Source organism: Erpetoichthys calabaricus, chromosome 13, assembly GCF_900747795.2.
Source record: "Erpetoichthys calabaricus chromosome 13, fErpCal1.3, whole genome shotgun sequence".
NCBI classification, from domain to species: domain Eukaryota; kingdom Metazoa; phylum Chordata; class Cladistia; order Polypteriformes; family Polypteridae; genus Erpetoichthys; species Erpetoichthys calabaricus.
In genome coordinates, this window is record NC_041406.2 from 10,190,732 (window position 1) to 10,214,619 (window position 23,888).

At 42.1% G+C, this 23,888-nt stretch overlaps 1 protein-coding gene across 2 annotated transcripts in view; it reads right to left on the bottom strand.

Annotated features, from left to right (window-relative positions):
* Window positions 1-2,351: 2,351 nt before the first annotated feature.
* Window positions 2,352-23,888, bottom strand: part of ddc (dopa decarboxylase) — a 142,531-nt gene continuing 120,994 nt past the window's right edge. For both annotated transcript variants that reach the window (XM_028817949.2, XM_051935658.1), the window contains exons 13-14: window positions 13,198-13,299; window positions 2,352-2,840 (exon numbers count right to left, since the gene is read on the bottom strand). In XM_028817949.2, coding sequence (XP_028673782.2) covers window positions 2,640-2,840; window positions 13,198-13,299 — 303 coding nt within the window. In that variant the 3' untranslated portion in view covers window positions 2,352-2,639. The remainder of the gene's footprint in view (window positions 2,841-13,197; window positions 13,300-23,888) is intronic.

Here is a 23,888-nt window from a genome sequence, read left to right on the forward strand (position 1 = left end):
TATCATCATCTATCAAATTTTCTTTCACCTCTAATTGACGAAATTCTTTCTGCCGTAGTGAAATAAAGTCGCTTTTAGGTTTAGTCACGATTCAAAAATAATGCTTTCAGTGAGAAAGTAATACACCATGCGGTGAGTGATGACGCAACAGTTTTGATATTGAGCAGTCTGTGAGGTGTTGATGGTTGTTCAACACGGCCACGCACCACCGATAATCGGCGAAAAGCGTAAATGCATGTCTTGAAACAGCCATAGGGCTGGCAAAAAAACTGTGCGAAATCCAGTACAATCGTACAATACACATAACACGGATTAAATTTTAAGTACAATATTCACCTTTTATGGAGGTAATCACGCATACTATTTTCAGTGGAGCACATTGATCTGTGAGTTCCTACCTGAGTGAACTCTTTTTATTTTCAATGTCGGGTAAAAAATACCAGGGCAAAATATAGTGGTGGCAAAATTTGGGGGGGTTAGTTACAGGGTTGTGTGTGTGAAATTTACCAGGGGCGAAATGTGGGGGGCAACTTATCCGGACGCCACATTTTTGTAGGTGCCCAGATAGCTTATCTTCACTTGCTGTATCAGGCCAGCTACAGTAGGTGCAAGCTTTTGAATGGGATGAGTCATTTGATCATAGCTCAAAAATTAATTAATGGTAGATATTGTTGGGCTCCTGGGGGTGTGAGAGGAAAACTGGAGTTTAAGAAGGAAATCTCACAATGAGAAATAACAAGTAAGCAAAATACACAAATATAAAAAAAAAAAATCACAGTTTTACCCAGAATGCATCAAGGCACCTTAATGAGAAATTAGATAGATTGGTGCTACTGCCCTCTAGTGTATTGTGGTCATTTTGCAGCAACATTCTTTACATCTTTCGAATGGGAACACTAAAGGGAGTTACTACAACCAGGAACTTCAGAGGATATTAAACCTGATGGCATATTAGCAATTGGGACAAACATAACGTTCACATCTGGAAACCCACTTCATCTAATTCAGCGCTGGCTGAAGCTGGAGCTTATCATAGTAGCACTAACCCTGGACAGGACACCAGTCCATAAGAAGGCCTGATCATAGACACTAGGCTAATTTAGAGTTACCATTCAGCCAAACCGGTCAGTTTTTGTAAGTGGAAAGAAAGCCACTGTATTCTATGCAAAACCTACACACACGGGCAGAAAGTGCAAAGTTCACAAGTGCAAGATTAAAAGCAGGAGACTGGATCAGTAAGGCACCAGGAATAATCAATGTGCCACCTAGCCCTACATTTTAAAACCTTTTTCTATCCTGTGGTGTATGGTAATTCCTCCTCATCTTGACTGGCAAAGCCATACAAGGGGAACAAGGGTGTCATAACCAAGTTTTTATCGATCGCACTAGAAATGTTCACAGGAGAGGAGTGAGGTCTGTACCACCAATTGCAGGGTTGGTCATCAAGAAAAATGTACACTGCTACTAATCTACAATACTAACAAAAAGGGAATCAAGAGAACACTTAATCATCAGTCTAACACCAAGTCAATGAAGCTGCAGGGATATCAATCTGTCCATTGAGGAAGCAGAAGCAATTATAAATCAATTTCACCTGCATTGGTCCAAATGAAAATGACAACAGATGCACTGGAGAGGCAACAGCAGGACACCCCTAACCCCACCAAAAGAGGAATGGTGGCCACAGATAATTGCTATCTCCTCATCCTTCCTGACTGATCACTTGCGTTTTGCTAGTGTCTTTGTCACTGCATACAGTACTTGCAGGGTGCACAGTTAGTCTAGCTTCTCCAGAATGGCACATCCATATGTGCTGTCACAAGATGGTTTGTAGTGTCTCCCAGCACAGTCTCAAAGGCATGGAGGAGATACCAGGAGACGGGCTGTTACACCAGGAGGGACTTGTGGGACAATCAACAGCATCAATGTCTTTGTCATCCAGGAACTGCGTACACACTCTGGCCACAAGAGGCTAGGTATTGTCTTGAACCAGAGTAATGTCTGACATTGGCTCTGAGGATTTCATCAGCAGTCAGGATCCTGGAGGAGCGGGACTACCTGTGTAACCTAACATGGACTCATGCTACTAGTAGTGATAAAGGACAATAGAAAAACTCAAAACTAGAGAAGAATCAGTCAGGAAGGATAAGGAAGAGCAATTGTCTGGGGCTACCATTCCGTTTTAGGGGGTGTTTTGCTGTTGCCTCTCCGGTGCTCCTGTTGTCACTTTCATTTGTGCCAAAGCAGGTAACGTTGATTCACAATCGCTTGTGCTCCCTAACAGGACAGATTGAAATCCCCAAAGCTAAACTGACTTGATGTTAGACTGTGATGATTAAGTGTTCCCTTAATTTCTTGAGCAGTATATTTTTGACCTCTCCCCTCACACCAGCAGCAAGGCTGCAATAGACACCGAGAAAGGTACTGAATTTTAATTCAAGGTGGACACAAGAGTGAAAACTAAGAGTGAAGTTCATTTCAGGGAAAATAACATTTTGTTACAAATGATGTACAAATAAGAAAATAGTGTGTGGCATTAACTTTGGAGTGACCACCCCCTCTCCACTTGCAAGGTCATAAATACAAATGAAGATGAAAGACAAGCACACAGTGCCAACACAGTGCCGCCCACACAGCCCTCACTGTGGTTGTTTCCTTAGCAGTTCAGTAGCCACCTCAGAAATGGTCTTCCAAGCAAACTGAATATGTTTGGAGTCTGTTGTCCTGGCACAGACAGCTAAACGGAGGACAAAGGCACCCGCAAGGTGGCATGGCACCAGGTGGATCTTCCTGGAAATGTTGATCATTTTCAAGAGGTTTTCATTTAGCTCATTGGACCCCTGAAAGAGACAAGTAAAAGAAATCTGATTTTCACATTGCAGGTACATCAGCAGGCATCTTTTATGTTCAAATAGTTGATTTACATCCTTTAAAATAATCAAAAATGGAAACAAGTGAAAATTAGATTTGGTGACCCCACCCACCCATCAAAATTATGATATCAGTTATTTCAACAGCCTTCAGACTCAATGCATATGTTAGCCTGTAACACAGCAGTGGTGAGTTTAGGGGGCGCTGCTGAGCTACTGTGAAGAACTGGCATTCGTTACACCTGCTAATACTGATTCACCTTTACAGCAGGAAGGTGGAGGAGTGCAAGAATTTTATTAAAAGTATTTCATTGTAACATATTTATTCATTTGATTTGATACTTACACATTTTTGATTGAGCCAACATAGTGGCTCAGTGGTTACTGCCGCTTCCTCATGGTTTCAGCCTCCCAGGTCTGAATCGTAAAGTGTTTATTTCTGTATAGGGAAAATGTGTATGTTCTCCCGATGTCTCTGTGGGTTTCCTCGAGGTCCTCTAATGTCTCCTCACTCACATAACCGTGATGTGGTTGACTGGGAGCTTTAAATTGGCCTGTGTGGGTGTGTGGAACAGTGGACCCTGTTATGAAGCGTATGAACAGACAATCCAGTCCTTTGCAGTTTTCCTGCCTTGTGCTTGAAGCTACCTGGATAAGCACCACATGACCCGCTATCGACTTAAGCATTACAGTGAATGTGGTGTTATATTTTGTCATTACTTGTACTTTGTTAATTGGCAATACAGTACTTGACTGTAGAAACAATTGAATCCACAGACGAAAGATGGAAGAGATAGGATTAAGCTGAAATAAAGGAGGGGCATTTTTGAGTGTTCAATCAGCTTGTCTTGATTTATTTGAAAACTGCATAACCAGCGTTGTATTTTAACGATACTGGGGCCTCATCTGAGTTGTTTTCCTGCCTTTCAGGTGATGCTGCCCAAAAATAATCAATTATATTTATATAGCACTATTCTCACTACTCAAAGCGTTTTAAGTAGACAGAGGAGAACCACTTTAACCACCACCAGTAGAACTCACCTGGATGATGCAATGGAAGCCATTATTGCACCAGTAAGCTCACCAAACATTAGCTGTTAGGTGGAGAAAGACTGAGAGAGAAAGCAAATTAAGAAACAGAGGACGATTAGTGGGTCAGAGTGGACGTGGCCATGATGGGTAGTTTAGCTAAGACATGGGGATAAACACTACTCTTTTTAGATAGATAGATAGATAGATAGATAGATAGATAGATAGATAGATAGATAGATAGATAGATAGATAGATAGATAGATAGATAGATAGATAGATAGATAGATAGATAGATAGATAGATAGATAGATAGAAGGTACTATAAGATAGATAGATAGATAGATAGATAGATAGATAGATAGATAGATAGATAGATAGATAGATAGAAGGTACTATAAGATAGATAGATAGATAGATAGATAGATAGATAGATAGATAGATAGATAGATAGATAGATAGATAGATAGATAGATAGATAGATAGATAGATAGATAGATAGATAGATAGATACTTTATTAATCCCAGGGGGAAATTCACATACTCCAGCAGCAAAAAATATTAAATTAAAGAGTAATAAAAAATGCAGGTAAAAAAACAGACAATAACTTGAATAATGTTCAACGTTTACCCCCTCTGGTGGAATTGAAGAGTCGCATAGTTTGGGGGAGGAATGATCTTCTCAGTCTGTCAGTGGAGCAGGATGGTGACAGCAGTCTGTCGCTGAAACTGCTCCTCTGTCTGGAGATGACACTGTTTAATGGATGTAGTGGATTCTCCATAATTGATAGGAGCATGCTGAGTGCCCGTTGCTCTGCTACGGATGTCAAACCGTCCAGCTCTATGCCAACAATAGAGCCTGCCTTCCTCACCAGTTTGTCCAGGCGTGAGGCATCCTTCTACTTAATGCTGCCTCCCCAGCACACCACTGCGTAGAAGAGGGCACTCGCCACAACCATCTGATAGAACATCTGCAGCATCTTACTGCAGATGTTGAAGGATGCCAGTCTTCTAAGGAAGTACAGGCGGCTCTGTCCTCTCTTACACAGAGCATCAGTATTGGCAGTCCAGTCCAATTTATCGTCCAGCTGCACTCCCAGGTATTTATAGGTCTGCACCCTCTGCACACAGTCACCTTTGATGATCACAGGGTCCATGAGGGGCCTGGGTCTCCTAAAATCCACCACCAGTTCCTTGGTTTTGCAGGTGTTCAGTTGTAGGTGGTTTAAGTCGCACCATTTAACAAAGTCCTTGATGAGGTTTCTATACTCCTCCTCCTGCCCACTCCTGATGCAGCCCACGATAGCAGTGTCGTCAATGATGCCCAGGGATCATTAATGACCACAGAGGGTGAGGAGCTCAGTTTTAGGTCTCATCCGAAGGATGGCATCATATTTACAGCAGAGTGTCGCTGTTACTGCACTGAGGCAATGTGGATTCACACCAAGACCACTGGGTAAGCACCCTCTGCTGGCTTCACCAACATCTCTCCCAACAACAACCCAAGATGTTCCTAGATGCTCTCCCATCCAAATACTGGCAAAGTCTGAACATGCTTAGCTTCAGGTGAATGACCTGTTTTGAAGTGCACATGCTGTGGCTGCCCAATAGGATTGATCTCCCAGTAATTATTAGAATAAGTAGGTTTAATTAATCAAGTGTATGAAAGGATGGATTAAAATTATTTCAGTTGAGATGGCATCTGCCACCACCATCATTTTGCAAGGACCAGTCCGCTCACACCATCTCTACTACATCAGAAACTCCAACCACTTCAGCTAGTATGGCCAGTGAGGAGCCCACCTCTGACAAATCAGTATAGGCTGTCCATAACCAATGACCAGGTAAGAAGAAAACTCATGAGGAAAAGCCACAGGATGTGATGGAATCAGTCCTCAAATGCTTAAGACCTGTGCCAACTACCTTTGTGGTATCCTCTGCTATCTGTTCAGTCTGTCACTAAGGCTCCAGAAAGTGTCACTGCTGTGGAAAACATCCTGTATTGTTCCTGTTCCAAAGACGACAGGTGCCTCTTTACCTAATGACTACAGGCCAGAGTCCCTTACATACTACATTATGAAGAGGCTGGCTCTGGACTACGTGTGTCCTCTTGTGAAAGACTACTTGGACCCACTGCAGTTTGCCGATCAGACAAAATGGAAGGCAGCAATTGTCTACTGTATCTGATACACAAAACTTATTCCCATCTGGGCAACGCTGGCAGCACTGTGAGAAGTGTGTTTTTTGATCTCTCCAGTACCATTCAGCCATCCCTGTTATGTAGTAAGCTAAGAGAGTTGCAGATGGATGAGTCTATGGTGTTCTAGATTCTGTCTCTGATGTGGATAAAAGCAACACTGTTGCACCACATGAATCAGTCCCATCTCTTTTTCTCTTCACCTTGTATTTACAGTCATAAATGTACAGCACCAAGTCATGTCATCTTCAGAAGATCTCAGATGATTGTGGACTAATGGGGATGAGACAGAGGAGTCAAGTGGAGAACTTTGAGAATTGTCTGCAACTCATTAACATTATCATTACACCAAAGAGACTATGCCTAGTTACTGTTCAGGGAGTGAATCTTGATGTGGTGAACTGCTGCAAATACTTGGGGGTCCACATCAATGACAAGCTGGACTGGTCTATTAATACACTAAAGCTATATAAGAAAGGGCAGGGTAGGCTTTTTTTTCTTTAATAGGGGTAGTAACAGTCAGTCAGTCAGTCATCGTCCAACCCGTCATATCCTAACACAGGGTCACCGGGGGTCTGCTGGAGCCAATCCCAGTCAGCACAGGGCACAAGGCAGGAACAAATCCCAGGCAGGGTGCTAGCCCACCACAGGACACACACACACACACATGAGGGACAATTTAGGATTGCCAATGCACCTAACCTGCATGTCTTTAGACTGTGGGAGGAAACCAGAGCACCCGGAGGAAACCAACACAGACACAGGAAGAACATGCAAACTCCACGTAGGGAGGACCTGGGAAGCAAACCCAGGTCTCTTTACTGCAAGGCAGCAGCACTACCACTGCGCACACCATGCCGCCCTGGGGTAGTGACATCTTATACATATTGAACAACTCTGTGATGGTCAGTAGGATTTCCTACACTGTTGTGTTCTGGGCCAGTACATCACTTCAACAGGTCCATCCAGTCAACAAGCTGATTAAGAGGGCAAGCTAAGTTATGGGACACATTCGGATTCTGCTGGAAGTAGTAGGTAAGGAGAGGGTGAAAATGTTATGAACATTACTGAACAGCTTCTCTCTGACACAACTTTTAGCCAATGAATTATTCAACAGACATGTGTAAAAAAAAAAAAAACTCTGCTGGAGCTCCTTTATACCAAAGCGAATCTGTATAGTGCCTCACTGGGCCAAGTCAGACGCTTTCTTTTTAATTTTCTTCCCATTTAGTCATTCTGGTGTGGCAGTATTCCTTTACAATGCCTCACTGTGACTGTTCTTTTGTCTTCAGCCAAGTCTGAAGTTCTCTCCATTTCATAAATCCTGATGTGTATTTATTTCAGCCAGTAGAAAAACGCAAATTTTCCCCTTAGGACAATTAAAATTCTATTGATCTACTTACCTACTTCTCAATTGAGGGAACTGAACCAGCAATTTTACGGTTTAATAGTTAAAGGCTATAGCCACTAGGGGGCCACTCTGCATTAACTAAAGCTACCAGAAACTGGCAAATTATTATTCAATATGGTACCAAATTTTAGTTGATGAAACACATTTCAATACCAAACATCATCTCAAGGAGGGGTCTTTTTAGGATATACACATATCAGAGGCTTAGCCCTCTCTGTGCTTTTCATAAGTCGTTGTACTCGGATTACTAGGATAACACACTCTTTGATTTGTAGGTCTCCTTGAAGTTTTGTGCTCATCTTCGCAATAAAGAGTGCATTCGGACAGTATTCACAGCACATCACTGTTTCCACATTTTGTTATGTCACAGCCTTATTCCAAAATGGATTAAATTCATTTTTTTCCTCAGAATTCTACACACAACACCCCATAATGACAACGTGAAAAAAGTTTACTTGAGATTTTTGCAAATTTATTAAAAATAAAAAAATTGAGAAAGCACATGTTCATAAGTATTCACAGCCTTTGCCATGAAGCTCCAAATTGAGCTCTGGTGCCTCCTGTTTCCCCTGATCATCCTTGAGATGTTTCTGCAGCTTCATTGGAGTCCACCTGTGGTAAATTCAGTTGACTGGACATGATTTGGAAAGGCACACACCTGTCTATAGAAGGTCCCACAGTTGACAGTTCATGTCAGAGCACAAACCAAGCATGAAGTCAAAGGAATTGTCTGTAGACCTCTGAGACAGGATTGTCTCGAGGCACAAATCTGGGGAAGGTTACAGAAAAATTTCTGCTGCTTTGAAGGTCCCAATGAGCACAGTGGCTTCCATCATCTGTAAGTGGAAGAAGTTCGAAACCACCAGGACTCTTCCTAGAGCTGGCTGGCCATCTAAACTGAGCGATCAGGGGAGAAGGGCCTTAGTCAGGGAGGTGATCAAGAACCTGATGGTCACTCTGTCAGAGCTCCAGAGGTCCTCTGTGAAGAGAGGAGAACCTTCCAGAAGGACACCCATCTCTACAGCAATCCACCAATCAGGCCTGTATGGTAGAGTGGCCAGACGGAAGCCACTCCTTAGTAAAAGGCACATGGCAGCCCGCCTGGAGTTTGCCAAAAGGCACCTGAAGGACTCTCAAACCATGAGAAAGAAAATTCTCTGGTCTGATGAGACAAAGATTGAACTTTTTGGTGTGAATGCCAGGCGTCACGTTTGGAGGAAACCAGGCACCGCTCATCACCAGGCCAATACCATCCCTACAGTGAAGCATGGTGGTGGCAGCATCATGCTGTGGAGATGTTTTTCAGTGGCAGGGACTGGGAGACTAGTCAGGATAAAGGGAAAGATGACTGCAGCAATGTACAGAGACATCCTGGATGAAAACCTGCTCCAGAGCGCTCTTGACCTCAGACTGGGGCGACGGTTCATCTTTCAGCAGGACAACGACCCTAAGCACACAGCCAAGATATCAAAGGAGTGGCTTCAGGACAACTCTGTGAATGTCCTTGAGTGGCCCAGCCAGAGCCCAGACTTGAATCCAATTGAACATCTCTGGAGAGATCTTAAAATGGCTGTGCACCGACGCTTCTCATCCAACCTGATGGAGCTTGAGAGGTGCTGCAAAGAGGAATGGGCGAAACTGGCCAAGGATAGGTGTGCCAAGCTTGTGGCATCATATTCAACAAGACTTGAGGCTGGAATTGCTGCCAAAGGGGCATCGACAAAGTATTGAGCAAAGGCTGTGAATACTTATGGACATGGGATTTCTCAGTTCTTTTATTTTTAATAAATTTGTAAAAACCTCAAGTAAACTTTTTTCACGTTGTCATTATGGGGTGTTGTGTGTAGAATTCTGAGGAAAAAAATGAATTGAATCCACTTTGGAATAAGGCTGTAACATAACAAAATGTGCAAAAAGTGATGCGCTGTGAATACTTTCCGGATGCACTGTATGAAATCGAAGAGTGCAATGATCTGGGGCTGAATCAAACAAGATAAACAAAAATATTATGACTTGCTGCATTTACTTTAGGGAGCAGTAAGATCAGCGGCTCAAGCCTCTGAAGCTCCCCTTCCGATAGCTTTTTCAAAAGTGCTGAATATTATTAGTGCTTCCCTATTTCTAGAGTGATGTACTGAAGGTCTTATTCACAGTTACACAATGTGGCCCACTGCCTCACTAAACCCAGCAACTTCGTGGCTTACAGTTCAATGCCACAGCCTCTACAGGGGGCTTCATTATAGGACAATTGTTTTCTACGTTTCTAGATTTGCAGCAATGCCAGGTGAATCTCCTCATCTATGATATAGTGTACGACCATGGTAAAGGCTGAACCAACACGTTTAAGGTATATGCTGCAATGCCGTAGCCACTATAGGGCCACACTACTATATTGAAACCAGCTTTATCCAGTTCAAGGCTGCAAGCAGCCCAGAGCCTATCCTAGCGGCATGGGGTACAAGGCAAGAAACAGCCCTGGACAGACGGTCAATGCATGGCAAGGCTCCTTTACTCATACAATTTGGAAAAACCTATTAAATTAACTAGAAAGACTGTGATATGAAAAGCAGAGTATCAAATGTAAAACCCTCATACAGAGGGAGAAGGCCTGAGAACATCCAGGCGTGGTATTCAAATCCAGGACGCTGGCTAAAGGATCCTCACTTTATGTATTTAATGTACTTACATGTTTAGATAGATAGATAGATAGATAGATAGATAGATAGATAGATAGATAGATAGATAGATAGATAGATAGATAGATAGATATGATGTTTCTAATATAGCACCTTTTCATTTAGAACAATGGTTCACTTTAATTAATGAACCATCATTCAACAATTAACCCTTTCTAAAGGTGTACTGAAAAGAATGACTGGTTGTGGATTCATTGAAAAAGCACTAGTTCAAAGCTCTTGGGCTCTTGGTACTGGGGGTGGTTGAGTCACAGAACCGAACAATAGATTCCTAACTTGTACAGATGCAGCACCTCAGTTATGGTGACAGTGGAGATTAAAATAGTACACTAGGGGGCCTAGTACAACTGATTCAGTAGTTTTAAAACGAGCAATGGCAGGTCGAGTCAATTAGTTACACAGTAAGGCCGTAAGAAGCATTTAAGCAGCAAATTTAAAGTGTATGGTTCTCAGACACAGCCACTAGGGGGCCACATTGTCCAAGTTATTGACATGACACTAAAACAAAAAGATGTTACTAAATAGTTTTCTTTATTTTACTAAGTGCTGATCTCTTAAGGCCCAATTACTCACTTGGGTGGGAAGAATTCTCCTTTAACTCAAATAGATAAGGCTATGGCTTACCAACTCAGACGGTCTTGGTTCACAGCTATCCTCTCTGTGTAAAGACCATGACTGATCTGGTGTCTGTGACATTTAGAGACGCAAAGCACTTGAAATATGCACTGGTCATCATTGTCATCATCGGCAGTCAGTCAGAATGAGAATGGTGCCCATCAAAGTTATTTGTGTGACCTTAGATGGCAGAGGAGTCCAGACCTTAGAACAGATTCTGGGATGTTGGAGTAGGAGGTCTTGTTTTTGACTTCAGACTTCATACAGTCATGGCCGAAATTATCGGCACCCCTAGAATTCTCCCAGAAAATTATTGCAATTACAAATGTTTTTGTATATACACGTTTATTTCCTTTATGTGCATTGGAAACAACACAAAAAAACAGAAAAAAAAGCCAAATCTGACATCATGTAACACAGAACTCCAAAAATGGGCCAGACAAAATCATTGGCACCCTTTCAAAATTGTGGATAAATCGTTTTATTTCAAGCATATGATGCTCGTTTGAACTCACCTGTGGCAAGAAACAGGTGCTGGCAATATAGCAGTCACACCTGAAGCCAGTTAAAATGGAGACAAGTTGACTGAACCTTTCTGTTGTGTGTCTGAGTGTGCCACACTAAGCATGGAGAACAGAAAGAAGAGCAGAGAATTGTCTGAGGACTTGAGAACAAAAATTGTGGAAAAATATCAACAATCTCAAGGCTACAAGTCCATCTCCAGAGATCTTCATGTTCCTTTGTCCACTGTGCGCAACATAATCGAGAAGTTCATGACACATGGCACTGTAGCTAATCTTCCTGGACGTGGACGGAAGAGAAAAATTGATAAAAGACTGCAACGAAGGATAGTCCACATGGTGGATAAACAACTCCAATCAACTTCAAAACATATTCAAGCTGTTCTGCAGACTCAGGGTGCAACAGTGTCAGCTCGAACTATCCGTCGACATCTGAACGAAGTGAAACGCTATGGCAGGAGAGCCAGGAGGACCCCACTGCTGACACAGAAACATAAAAAAGCCAGACTGGAGTTTGCCAAAACGTACTTGAGGAAGCCAAACTCCTTCTGGGCGAACGTCTTGTGGACAGATGAGACCAAGGTAGAGCTTTTTGGTAAAGCTCATCATTCTACTGTTTACAGAAAACGGAATTAGGCCTACGAAGAAAAGAACACAGTACTTACAGTCAAACATGATGGAGGTTCTAAGATGTTTTGGGGATGTTTTGCTGCCTCTGGCACTGGATGCCTTGACTGTGTGCAAGGCATCATGAAATCTGAAGACAACCAAAAGATATTGGGGCACAATGTAGGGCCCAGTGTCAGAAAGCTGGGTCTGCGTCAGAGGTCATGGGTGTTCCAGCAGGACAATGACCCCAAACATACCTCTAAAAGCACTCAGAAATGGTTGAAGACAAAGCGCTGCAGAGTTCTGAAGTGGCCAGCAATGAGTCCGGATCTAAATCCGATTGAACACTTATGGAGAGATCTCAAAATTGGTGTTGGGAGAAAGCGCCCTTCAAATCTGAGAAACTTTGAGCAGTTTGCCAAAAAAGAGTGGTCGGAAATTCCAGTTAAGCGGTGTAACAAGCTTGTTGATGGTTATAGGAAGCGCTTGATTTCAGTTATTTTTTCCAAAGGGCGTGCAACCAAATATTAAGTAGAGGGTGCCAATAATTTTGTCCAGCCCGGTTTTTGAGTTTTGTGTGAAATGATGTCAGATTTGTCTTTTTTTCTGGTTTTTTTTGTTGTTGTTCCAATGCACATAAAGAAAATAAACATGTGTATACCAAAACATTTGTAATTGCAACAATTTTCTGGGAGAAATGGTGCATTTTCAAGGAAAATTCCAGGGGTGCCGATTATTTCGGCCATGACTGTATGCAGCCTCCCATTGACATTCATTTTTTTATTAACATAACAGCTCTTAATCAAAAGCTATCCAGGCAAATCTGTAATTTCTGATGTTCGTCTTTTCATTATCATTCTGTCTTTTGTCCATTTTAGGGTCATGGGAGGCAGAAGCTTATACAGACAGCATGGGGCACAAGGGTGAAAACAACCTTGGAAGAAATGCCAGTTTACCACAAAGCACATTTCTGAGCACAGCCACAAATCACCATGTATCATAATTCACCTGTATTTGGATTAAGGGAGCAAAGCCAGAATAATGGTAAGGGGTGGGGGTGTGTGGAGGAGATGTGGATTTGGGTAGATCATCCGAATACCACACAGAACTGCAACCAGGCCGGGATCTGAATCCAAAACCTTTGCTCTGTGTGGCAGCAGTGTAAACCACTGTACCACTATGCCACCTACTTTAAGTAACTAAAAATGTAAATAAAATGACAAAATACCAGTAATATTGTGTGTTTTACCTTTAGCCGGAAGCATACTAGTCCCATGATGACTTCAGCACAGATTTCAAAGCGGTCATCTTGAAGAACGAGGTTTTCAAACTCGTGTGCCAACTTCACTTGCTGAAAGAGTAAACTTTGCGTCACTGATTTGTGCTACTGGATATTTTAAACAGTTAAAACCTTTGTTTTTGTACAGAAAGGCAGACCATCATACATCCATTTTATTAACCATCTTAATCCGTTACAAATTTCCAGGTAGTTGGAGCCTAGCATGTTACTACTGGGCCCAAAGTACATACAGTATATTCACAAAGTATTCGAACACTTTACTTTTTTCCACATTTTGCTATATTGTAGCCTTATGCTAAAACATTTACATTCAGTTTCCCGACTCATCAATGAATAGTCAATACCCCATTTTTTGCTAGTGTATTAACAATACAAAACTAAATTATCACATTGACAAAAGAACTCAGACCCTTGCTATGGCTCAGGAGCACCCCATTCTATTGATCATCGTTGAGGTATCTGGGTGTCCAACTGTGGTCAATTAAATTAATTGAACATGATTAGTAAACGGATACAGTAATCCCTCACTACTTCGCGGTTCACTTTTCGTGGATTCATGACTTTTCAGATTTTATATGTAAGCATATTCTAAATATATAACGTGGATTTTTCGCTGCTTCGTGGGTTTCTGCGGACAATGGGTCTTTTTACTTCTGGTACTTGGTTCCTCAGTTGGTTTGCCCAGTTGATTTCATACAAGAGATGCTATTGGCGGATGGCTGAGAAGCTACCCAATCAGAGCACGAAGTTCCTGTGTGCTGCTGATTGGCTCAGCGACGGAGTGCTGCATTAACCAGGAAGTCTCATCTCACTCATTCAGCATTAACATGCTCCTGCTTCAGGGGCCGTGTCCAAGCGCCAACAGAAGATGCAAATGATTGCAGAAAAGGTAAAAGTTTTGGATATGTTGAAGGAGGGGAACAGCTACACCGCTGCAGGACGCCATTACAGCATCAATGAGTCCACGATTCTTTTTATTTAAAAAGGAGGAAAAGCATATAAGATCTACGGCCGCAGTGTCCTTTAACCAGGATGCAAAACGAGTTGCAAGTGGACGTGATAAGGCAGTAGTCTGGATGGAATCTTTGCAACAAGGTCGACGACGTCATGACCGCCTACAAGCTGCTACGTGTACTTCACTATACAGTAAGTGTAAACTTATCTACCGATTTCATATTGCTTAGCAGTTGTCCCTGTTATTAATAGAGTAAAGGGTGGGTTGTAAACAATACAGGGAGGGTTTAAAAACGTCCAAATACACGTTAAATAATTAAATAAATATGGTGTCCCTTCTTCGCGGAAATTCAGTTATCGCGGTCGGCCTTGGAACCTATCTCCCGCGATAAGTGAGGGATTACTGTACATGTGCCTATAGACGGTAATACAGGTGAGCAAAAACCAAGCCATGAGGTCAAAGGAATAGCCTGTAGAGCGGAGTGGTGGCTCTGAGGCTAGGGATCTGCACTGGCAATCGGAAGGTTGTCGGTTCGAATCCCGTAAATGCCAGCAGGGACTCTGCTCTGTTGGGCCCTTGAGCAAGGCCCTTAACCTGCAATTGCTAAGCGCTTTGAGTAGTGAGAAAAGCGCTATATAAATGCAAAGAATTATTAATTATTATTAGAGCTTAGAGACAGGATTGTGTCGAAGAAGAGATCTGGGGAAGGCTTCAAAAAAAATCTGCAGCATTGTAGGTTCCCAAGAGCACAGTGGCCTGTTCTTAAATGGAAGTTGGGAAAAATCACAATTCTTTGCAGAGTTGCTTGGGCAAACTCAGCAATTGTGGCATAAGGGACTTGGTAAGAGAAGAGACGGAGAACCAGACAGTCACTAGGACTGAGCTTCAAAGCACCTGTTTGGAAATGGGAGAAAATTCCAGAAGGACAACTGTCATTGTAACACTACACCAGTCTGGGTTTTATAGAAGCGTGCATATGCAATGCATACATTTTTATATCTGCTTAATTCAATTTAGAGTTTTGGAGCTGGATCTTATCACAGCAGCCCTGGGTACACTGCATGAACCAACCTAGGACAGGGTGCCAGTTCTCTGCAGTGTATACTCACATACACTTGGGCCAGTTAAACTAGCACACATTTTTACCCATTAACATCATGAGGCCTCTTTATCATATCATTGTGCTTGCCTATCCTTTCTTTTAGAATGGTATACGACAGAAGGTCAAGGAGTAATATAATAAAGCTCACAAGAAAAAGAAAATCAATGGGGTCTTCAAAAGGGGTAAAACTCGTTAGTTAGCAATATCCATAAAGGCTGAACCCTGAGTACGTTTTTATCGCTTAACAAAAGATGAAGCAACTTGTTGAAAACAGTTGTCATTACACTTTGAACTTGAGAATCTTGAGGAATGCTGTACAAAAGTCAAACAGCTCTCCCCCCCCAACTGCTTTGGAGTATATGAAAGGGGACTTATTTGATGAAGAAAAGTATTTTCATTCTGAGCTAAACTTTATTCTTATTTCTTATCCAGTGTTACAAATTGAACTTCCAAGACTTTTCTCCAATGCCTAAATTTGGTGTAAATTTTGAAACTCTAGTATTCAGACACTAATGAAAATGACAGGAATGGAAAAAATGACTTCAGCAAACAATCCTGCCATTTATCGATTGTTCTAAAGAGCTAACTGATAATGTGGCATGATGGCTAGGGCAAGGTTGTGGGTGTATTTGGTGTAAAGCAAGGAGCATCTCTGGACAAGATGCCAGCCCACTGAAGGGCACACTTACTCATTCCTGACCAATTTAACCTCCTTAGCATTTACATTTTCTCTTGAAAAACAACCATGTAAAAATCGTTGCATTTTTTTGGTTTGAAAAATGACATTTTTATTAAATCTCATCTTTCTACTGTCAGCAGCCATACCACATGCAATTCAGAAAAGGTCATCTACCTGAAGCTAAGCATGTTTAGGCCAGGCCAGTAGTTGGATGGGAGACCAACCAGGAAAACCTTGGGTTGCTGCTGGAAGAGGCTTTGGCGAGACCAGCAGGAGGTGCTTACCCTGTGATCTGAATGTGGATCCTAATGCTCCAGTACAGTGACGGGGACACCGTGCTGAAAAATGGTGCTGTCCTTTGGATGAGATGTAAAACCAAATGTCCTGACTCTCGGTGGTCATGAAAGATTCCTGGGCATCTTTTGTAAACCGTACGGTGTATCCCGATGACTAGGCCTAAATTGCACACCATGGCCTAGTTATTCTGGCCCCCTTAACATCCCCTGTCTCTAATTGTCTCTCTCACCACTTCACCATCTAACAGCTAAGGTGTGTTCAGCATTTTGGCACAGAGTGGCTGCCGTCACATCATTCAGGTGGGTACAGCACAATAGTGGTGGATGAAGTGGCTTCCCACCAACTGTAGCACTTTGAGTAGCAAGAAAATCACTATATAAATGTAATGAATTATTATTATTATTAAAACGTGTAACACACTGTGGTGCCCGGCGGGCGTCCATGACGCCCAGGAGGAGTGGAGGAGGGCTTGTGCCTCCTCCAGGACACGAGGGGGCGCCCTCCCTGGTTGTATTGGGGGCCACGGGTACAGAGCTTGGAAGCTCTACCCCACCGCCAGGGGGTGCCCTGATGCCTTGGGGACCCTGGACCCAAGCGCTTCCGCCACACCAGGAAGTGCTGGGGGGAAGAGAAGAGGGGACACCCAGAGTGCTTCTGGGTACACAGCCGACACTTCCGCCACACTGGGGAGTGTCTGTGGAAGATTGCCGGGGAGCACATCCGGGTGTGGATAAAAGGGGCCGCCTCCCTCCAGTCAAGGACAAGAGTCGGGAGGAAGAAAGATAATGTCGGGAGGACGGCAAGGAGGCGGCCTGAAGAGAGAGAAGGCGTTGTGTTGTGGCCAGGACTTTGGGGCTTGTGAGCACAGTATGGACAATGTATATATTGTAAATAAACGTGTGTTGGGTGACATGAACGTGTCTGCCTGTCTGTGTCCGAGCCAGTCTCCACAACACTAAAAGTACAAAGTGAAAAGTGTAGAAAGTATATTAATGAAAAAATAATAATGAATAATAATAACAACAACTAGAGGGCTTTACCCCCTACTTGCTTCGCTCGCGCACCCCCCAACCAAACCCCCCCTCATCACTTCGCGTCTCTGCCGATCACGTTGTGAAGTGGGGGGCTGAACACACGCTAAGGAGATGCGGACGGATCAGCTGCTGGCTTGCAGCTGGTTCTACCGAGCTGCGTGTTCTGCATATTGTGCTGTGTGTCGATCATTTAACAGCCTGTACAGAAGCTGTTGCTGCCATGCTGCGTGATCTGCATGTCGTGCTGCACAACGATCATTTAAAAGCCTGTACAGCAGCTGTCCTTTTGTCTCACTTGTTTGTCTTGTGGGACGTTAAAGTGTCTCGGAGAAATTGTAAGGAGGGCGTGATGTGCAAGTAGTCTCGCGGGACTTGCAAGTGTCTCTCCGAGATGATCACGTCTCAACCCAAGGTTTTCTTATATAATAGATAGCTATAAACTGCACATGCACAAGTGGCACAAGCATCACTTTTGGATTCCCACAATCCCTTTCTGTTTCACTGACCATTTCAATTTCACTGCCCAAAGACAGATTCACCTTGTCGTCACTGCTGACGAGAGGCGTTTCTTACGAGACACCATTATGATACAAGGAGAAGACGCACTTACACCATTGTCAAGGTAATGCGTGGGTCTGACGCTTATGAAAGACACACCTATACTGTTTCCCAAGTAACCCTTGGCACTAATGCTGTTGGCACTTTTGCAGCCGGTGTAATTCTGGGGGTCTTATGTGAGACACGTATATACCATTGACAGAATGAAAACACTAATATGCCACCAAATTCAATAAGATCTGTGATTGGCAAGGATTGGTTTCTAATTAAACAATTAGGTTGGAAAAAAATCATGCAGGCATGAAGGCCCTCCAGGATTGAGTTTGCCCACCTCTGGTATAGAGTGACAGTTAATGACTTACAGTACTGGGCAAATGTTATTGAATTGGCGACTTCAGCCTTATTTTCCGCAATGATTATTGCTAGCTAGTTGAACAAAGGTTCAGGACCGTTCTAAGAAATCTCTCTATTATAAAAAAAAAAAAACTTGGGACGAGACTGCAACGAGACGTGATCTTTTAAAGAGATCTTTGAGACGGTCAAGTCACATCATACTTACAACCTTTAGAAGTAAGTCCCGTGATACACATACAGAGCAGGTTAGAGATAATGTAAGTAGGAAAATTTGAAAGTCTGAAGAAAATGAGAGTAAAGCTCACATTAGCGTAAACAAATGGAAAATATTACTCGGTGAAATAACGGAACAGCGAAAAGAGATCGAATGGTGTTCGAGGATGTCTGGGTGAGAAGGGAGACAAGGCAGTGACTTTAAAACGTTCGGAGCGCCACACAAAATGCAGATCACGTGGCACGGCAGCACCAGCAAACCAGCAGCTGATCGGGCAAAGAGGAGATAAAATAAAAAAACAACTTTATTTGTTTCCCATTGTATCACCATTAAAGAGGGGTTTCGGAGTAGCGAATGTGTCTCCTTGGGGTTTGTTCAGCCCACTTTTTCACAACGGCACACAGCGCTTGTTTTGGGGGGGCGAAGCCCAACCCCTCAAAAATAAACAAAAATATCCATCCATCCATTTTCCAACCCGCTGAATCCAAACACAGGGTCACGAGGGTCTGCTGGAGCCAATCCCAGCCAACACAGGGCACAAGGCAGGAACCAATCCCGGGCAGGGTGCCAACCCACCGCAGGACACACACAAACACACCCACACACCAAGCACACACTAGGGCTAATTTAGAATCGCCAATCCACCTAACCTGCATGTCTTTGGATTGTGGGAGGAAACCCACGCAGACACGGAGAGAACATGCAAACTCCACGCAGGGAGGACCCGGGAAGTGAACCCAGGTCCCCAGGTCACCCAACTGCAAGGCAGCAGCGCTACCCACTGCGCCACCGTGCCGCAGTGCTCTGCAAAGTAACACTAAGAAAGTTAAAAAAAAAAAAAAAAAAAAAACCCAAAAACAATTAAGACTAATTTCAAAACAGAACACAAGTCTCAATTGCGAGTTTGTCATTTTCAGATAAGCTTTTTGATCTATTTAGATACTAGTTTTCAATGAAGATTTTGGTTAAATTAGACAAGCAGCTACTGATGTATCAAAGGTGCTAACTATGATTTGGCTGACTTGCACAAAACCCCCTGCCAGTATCATGAATTCAGAAAGTTCAAAGGAACCTTTAGAAAAATAATTGTGAAGAGACTACTTAAACCCAACATATCTCATCAATTTCTGTTCAAACTTTTTTCAGATCATCAGGTTGTGTCTTATGTTCTAGACCAGTGGGTTCGCACAGTGTTTCAAACTGAGAACCACTTTGTCAAAATTAAAGACAGGTTACATCAGCTATGGCCAACAGTTATTTGTTAGCATAAAATGAATGAATTACCACATTTATTTTACTACATGAACAAATCCTTGTTTGCTGGATTTGCATTCCAAAGTCCCAGATTGCAGTCAATGATCCATGATAACCTGTTGGCCTTGAATATTGTGCAACAGCAGGTAGGTTGACAGCACGATGCAGCAGAAGTGGCATATGACACCGGCTGTGTGGAATAAATAGGCAGACTTTGTTAAGGTGGGCTTTCTAGGCAAATGCTTTGACAGACTGAGATTTGTTAGGTAGAAGGCTGACTGTGAGTTTAAAGACATATTTAAAGAAAAAGGAAGGGAATGATAGCTACAAGCAAACAGAAGTGGAAATAAAGGAGTAAGAGTTGTCATAGTCTGCAAGAAAGTCAGATGGAGGGTAGTTGTTTGAGAAGTAGTACTAGTACTGTAGTGGTACACTCGTCTAAGACAAGTTGAAATCTAAGTAATCGACACATACCTCTGCATATTCAGTGTTAATGTTTGCAGTGCACCATCTAGATACATTAAAATGTATTTAATAATGCAGGTAGTACTAAAATGTGATGCATTTTTCATTCTAGCAGATGGTAAATCAAAAAATTAGTACTGTTTTTATGAATCCCATACCAAATGGCAAATACCAGAGACACAACAACCAAACATACACATGTTAATTGTCAACTGTAGAGAGTACAGTGAAACTCTCACCTGCATGTCCCAATAGCATGCATTATGTAACCATTACCTGGCACCATGATAAGCAAAGGCAGAGCTGAGTAAGTTCCTTTGGTAGCCAGCAGGTTATACAGCAGCAGGACTGTCACAAATAAATATATGCCTGAGAGGCAGAGGGTTAAACTGAAAGTTTTGTCTTGGTTGACAATTACTCATCTCGGTGCTCAGTTATGATATAGTTAAAATATAAGAATTTCTGTAGCTGGGTATTACAATGGCATTACCCAAAACTACAGTTACAGAGGAAATATACAACTGTCTAAGCTTAATAAACCAAAATATGAAACGTAGTACAATAATGATGAGATGTCACTTTGTGTGTATAAAATGTAGATTAAGTCCAAATTGGAACAATTACAATTACTTTGAATCTGACAAAAAGTGCAGCAAATTAACACAAAATATAAATGTTTAAACATTTCATAGATTCAGGCAGGTGGACAACATTTAACCTGAACTGTGGGGTCTGCAGTTGCAGTGACCGTCTTTTATGGTTGTTTCCAGGAAGACTGCATTAGTACTGTGAAGATTTTTTCCAGGGGTCAGGCAGTCAACGGTAATCTCAATGGAGAATTTAAATGATGCTACAAACAGACAAATGATGGATGGTTTTAGACTAGAGAGAGCAATCAGAGTGGACAAGATGTTGGAAAGGAAGGGAGAAGCAAGAGTGTGATTACTATAGGCGAATTAGAGCAGAGGAGAAGGATAAATGATTAGCTTTAGCTATAATGTTGGAAAGTCAATGGCAGCTGGGGGGGTGGTCTGGGGCTGAGGTACAGGGCTTCAGAAGCTTATCATCCTGAGATGCCACCACCGTTCAATCTGACTGACATGTTCTACCCTACACTGAGTGATCCACCATACTAGTACAACTCTAACAAAACCCCAAAAGGGGACCCAATTCCCCCTGCTCTTTGATTTTATATTAGATCTCATTCGGATCTAACAATGAGCCTGGTGCTCATTACAATATATTAGAGAGATGTATGCCAAATACCATATATTAAAATGAGAGAAGACGAAATTGCAATGCATTTATGACAAATGATGTGGATTGATAATGCAATGCTCATTCAATGACTTGATGCTGCTATAAGAGGCCATTTTAAGCTTTCAAATCATAGACTTACACAATGAAATATCTGAATATATTAAACTTGACTCGGCTTGTATGCAATGAATGTTGCCTTGTGGATCACACATGAAGAACCAATGTTCTATAGTGATTGTTGAGTTATTACAACAGTTCTCTGTTTGAAGGAATTACTTTCTAACTTTTGCGTGACATTTGCCATTAACCAAATTCTGTCTATGCATCTATATTTTGGTGAAGAAATAATTTTGAAGTGAAAGCGGACATCCAGTGTGTTAGGAAATTAAGGCGCTTTTTAAATAAACAGGATTCTGAGAAACTAATTCATGCATTTATCTCTAGTAGGATTGACTACTGCAATGCGGTGTTCACTGGACGTTCAAACTGTTCTTTATACAGCCTCCAGTTAATCCAAAATGCGGCTGCGAGAATTATTACAAGAACAAGAAAATACGAACACATAACTCCAGTTCTTAAATCCTTACATTGGCTCCCGGTTAAGTTTAGGGCAGATTTCAAAATCCTTCTTTTAACATATAAAGCATTAAATGGTCGAGGTCCGGCTTACTTGTCTGAACTTATCATGACTTACAAACCTGAGCGCACATTAAGATCTCAAGATGCCGGTCTGCTTATGATTCCAAGGATTAATAAAATAACAGTGGGAGGTCGAGCTTTTAGTTACAGGGCCCCTAAACTGTGGAATGGTCTGCCTGCTACTATATGAGATGCCCCTTTGGTCTCAGCTTTTAAATCCCGGCTGAAGACTCACTACTTCAGTTTAGCTCACCCTGACTAGAGCTGCTGATTAACTGTACAGACTGAATCTCTGTTGTTAGTCATTAGCACTTAAACATAAGTAACATGATAGTTATAATTGGATACTAACCCTCACTTATTCTGTTTCTCTTCTCGGTACTCAAATGTGGCACTTGGTGCCACGGCCCACCTGTCAAGTTGTTTTGCCTGCCTAAGGAAAAGTCATCCCTGATGGAGGATCGCAGGAATCGTGGGAAAGAGGGGTCCTTTCATCAGATTGGCTGGCCCAGCACTGTTTCAGCCGTGGAATGGCCAAATGGGGGAGGCAGCTTGAAGGATGAGGTCTCCAGGACTCTACACAAATCCAAATCTTATCATGGGATATATCATCTACTCTAAATTCTGCTCTGTACTTCTAAAATTTATATTTTTTATCTCTTACTATATTGAGGATTTGTTCTGTTCTGTGTGCTGCATTGTATTGTATTGACCCCCTTCTTTTGACACCCACTGCACACCCAACCTACCTGGAAAGGGGTCTCTCTTTGAACTGCATTTCCAAGGTTTCTTCCATTTTCCCTACTAGGTTTTTTTTTGGGAGTTTTTTCTTGTCTTCTTAGAGAGTCAAGGCTGGGGGGCTGTCAAGAGGCAGGGCCTGTTAAAGCTCATTGCGGCACTTCCTGTGTGATTTTGGGCTATACAAAAATAAACTGTATTGTATTGTATTGTATTGTATTGTATTGTATTGTATTGTATGTGGTAATACTCTTCATAATTGTGAACATTTCTGTAACATCTAAATCTTGCTCTATGTTTGCTAAAACTGAAAAGATGAATTTCTTTCAGTCTTTCCTCATAGATCACCAGTCCAACAACAGTTTTAGTGACTGTTCTCTACACTGTTATGTCCTACTTGAACCAAACCTGTACACACTACCCCAGATGAGGCCTTACTGCTGACTTGTGTAGGAAAAGTGTAATCTCCGTTAATTTGTACTTGAGATATGGTGGGTACTACATACAGTATACCCAGTCATTCTATTATTCTTTTTATTCACTTCTGTATACTCTGTCTGGATGTGGTCGGTGGAAAGTCCACTATGACTTCTATAGCACTTTCTTATAAGGCATACTTTAAAGTTTTGAAACCACATATAATATTTTTATTTGTTATTCAGTATTTAAAATATTACATTTATTTACATTAAATTTAATCTGCCACGTGTTTGTGCAAGTCTAAATTCTCTCCAAGTCCATGCGTAATGATTCTGCTGACTGTAGAGTATCCTCCATTCCACCTAGTTTAGTGGCCATCAGCAAACTTAACCAGCTTGTTATTTATGCTGTATTTTAATGAAGGCCATTTATGTATATTAAAATCAGCACTGGCTCCGGAACTAATCCTCGAGGAACTCCATTTTTTTCTAAGCTGGGCAAACGTAAAATTTCCTCTTGCCACATTCCACCATAACTCTCATTTCTTGTAGTTTGATCACTATCCTCTTATATGGTACTGCATTAAAATCTTTTTGATTCTCAAGATAATCATATGCACTTTTGCTGTATTCAGAACAGAATTTGAGCCTGTTAGTGAAAATATGCAACTA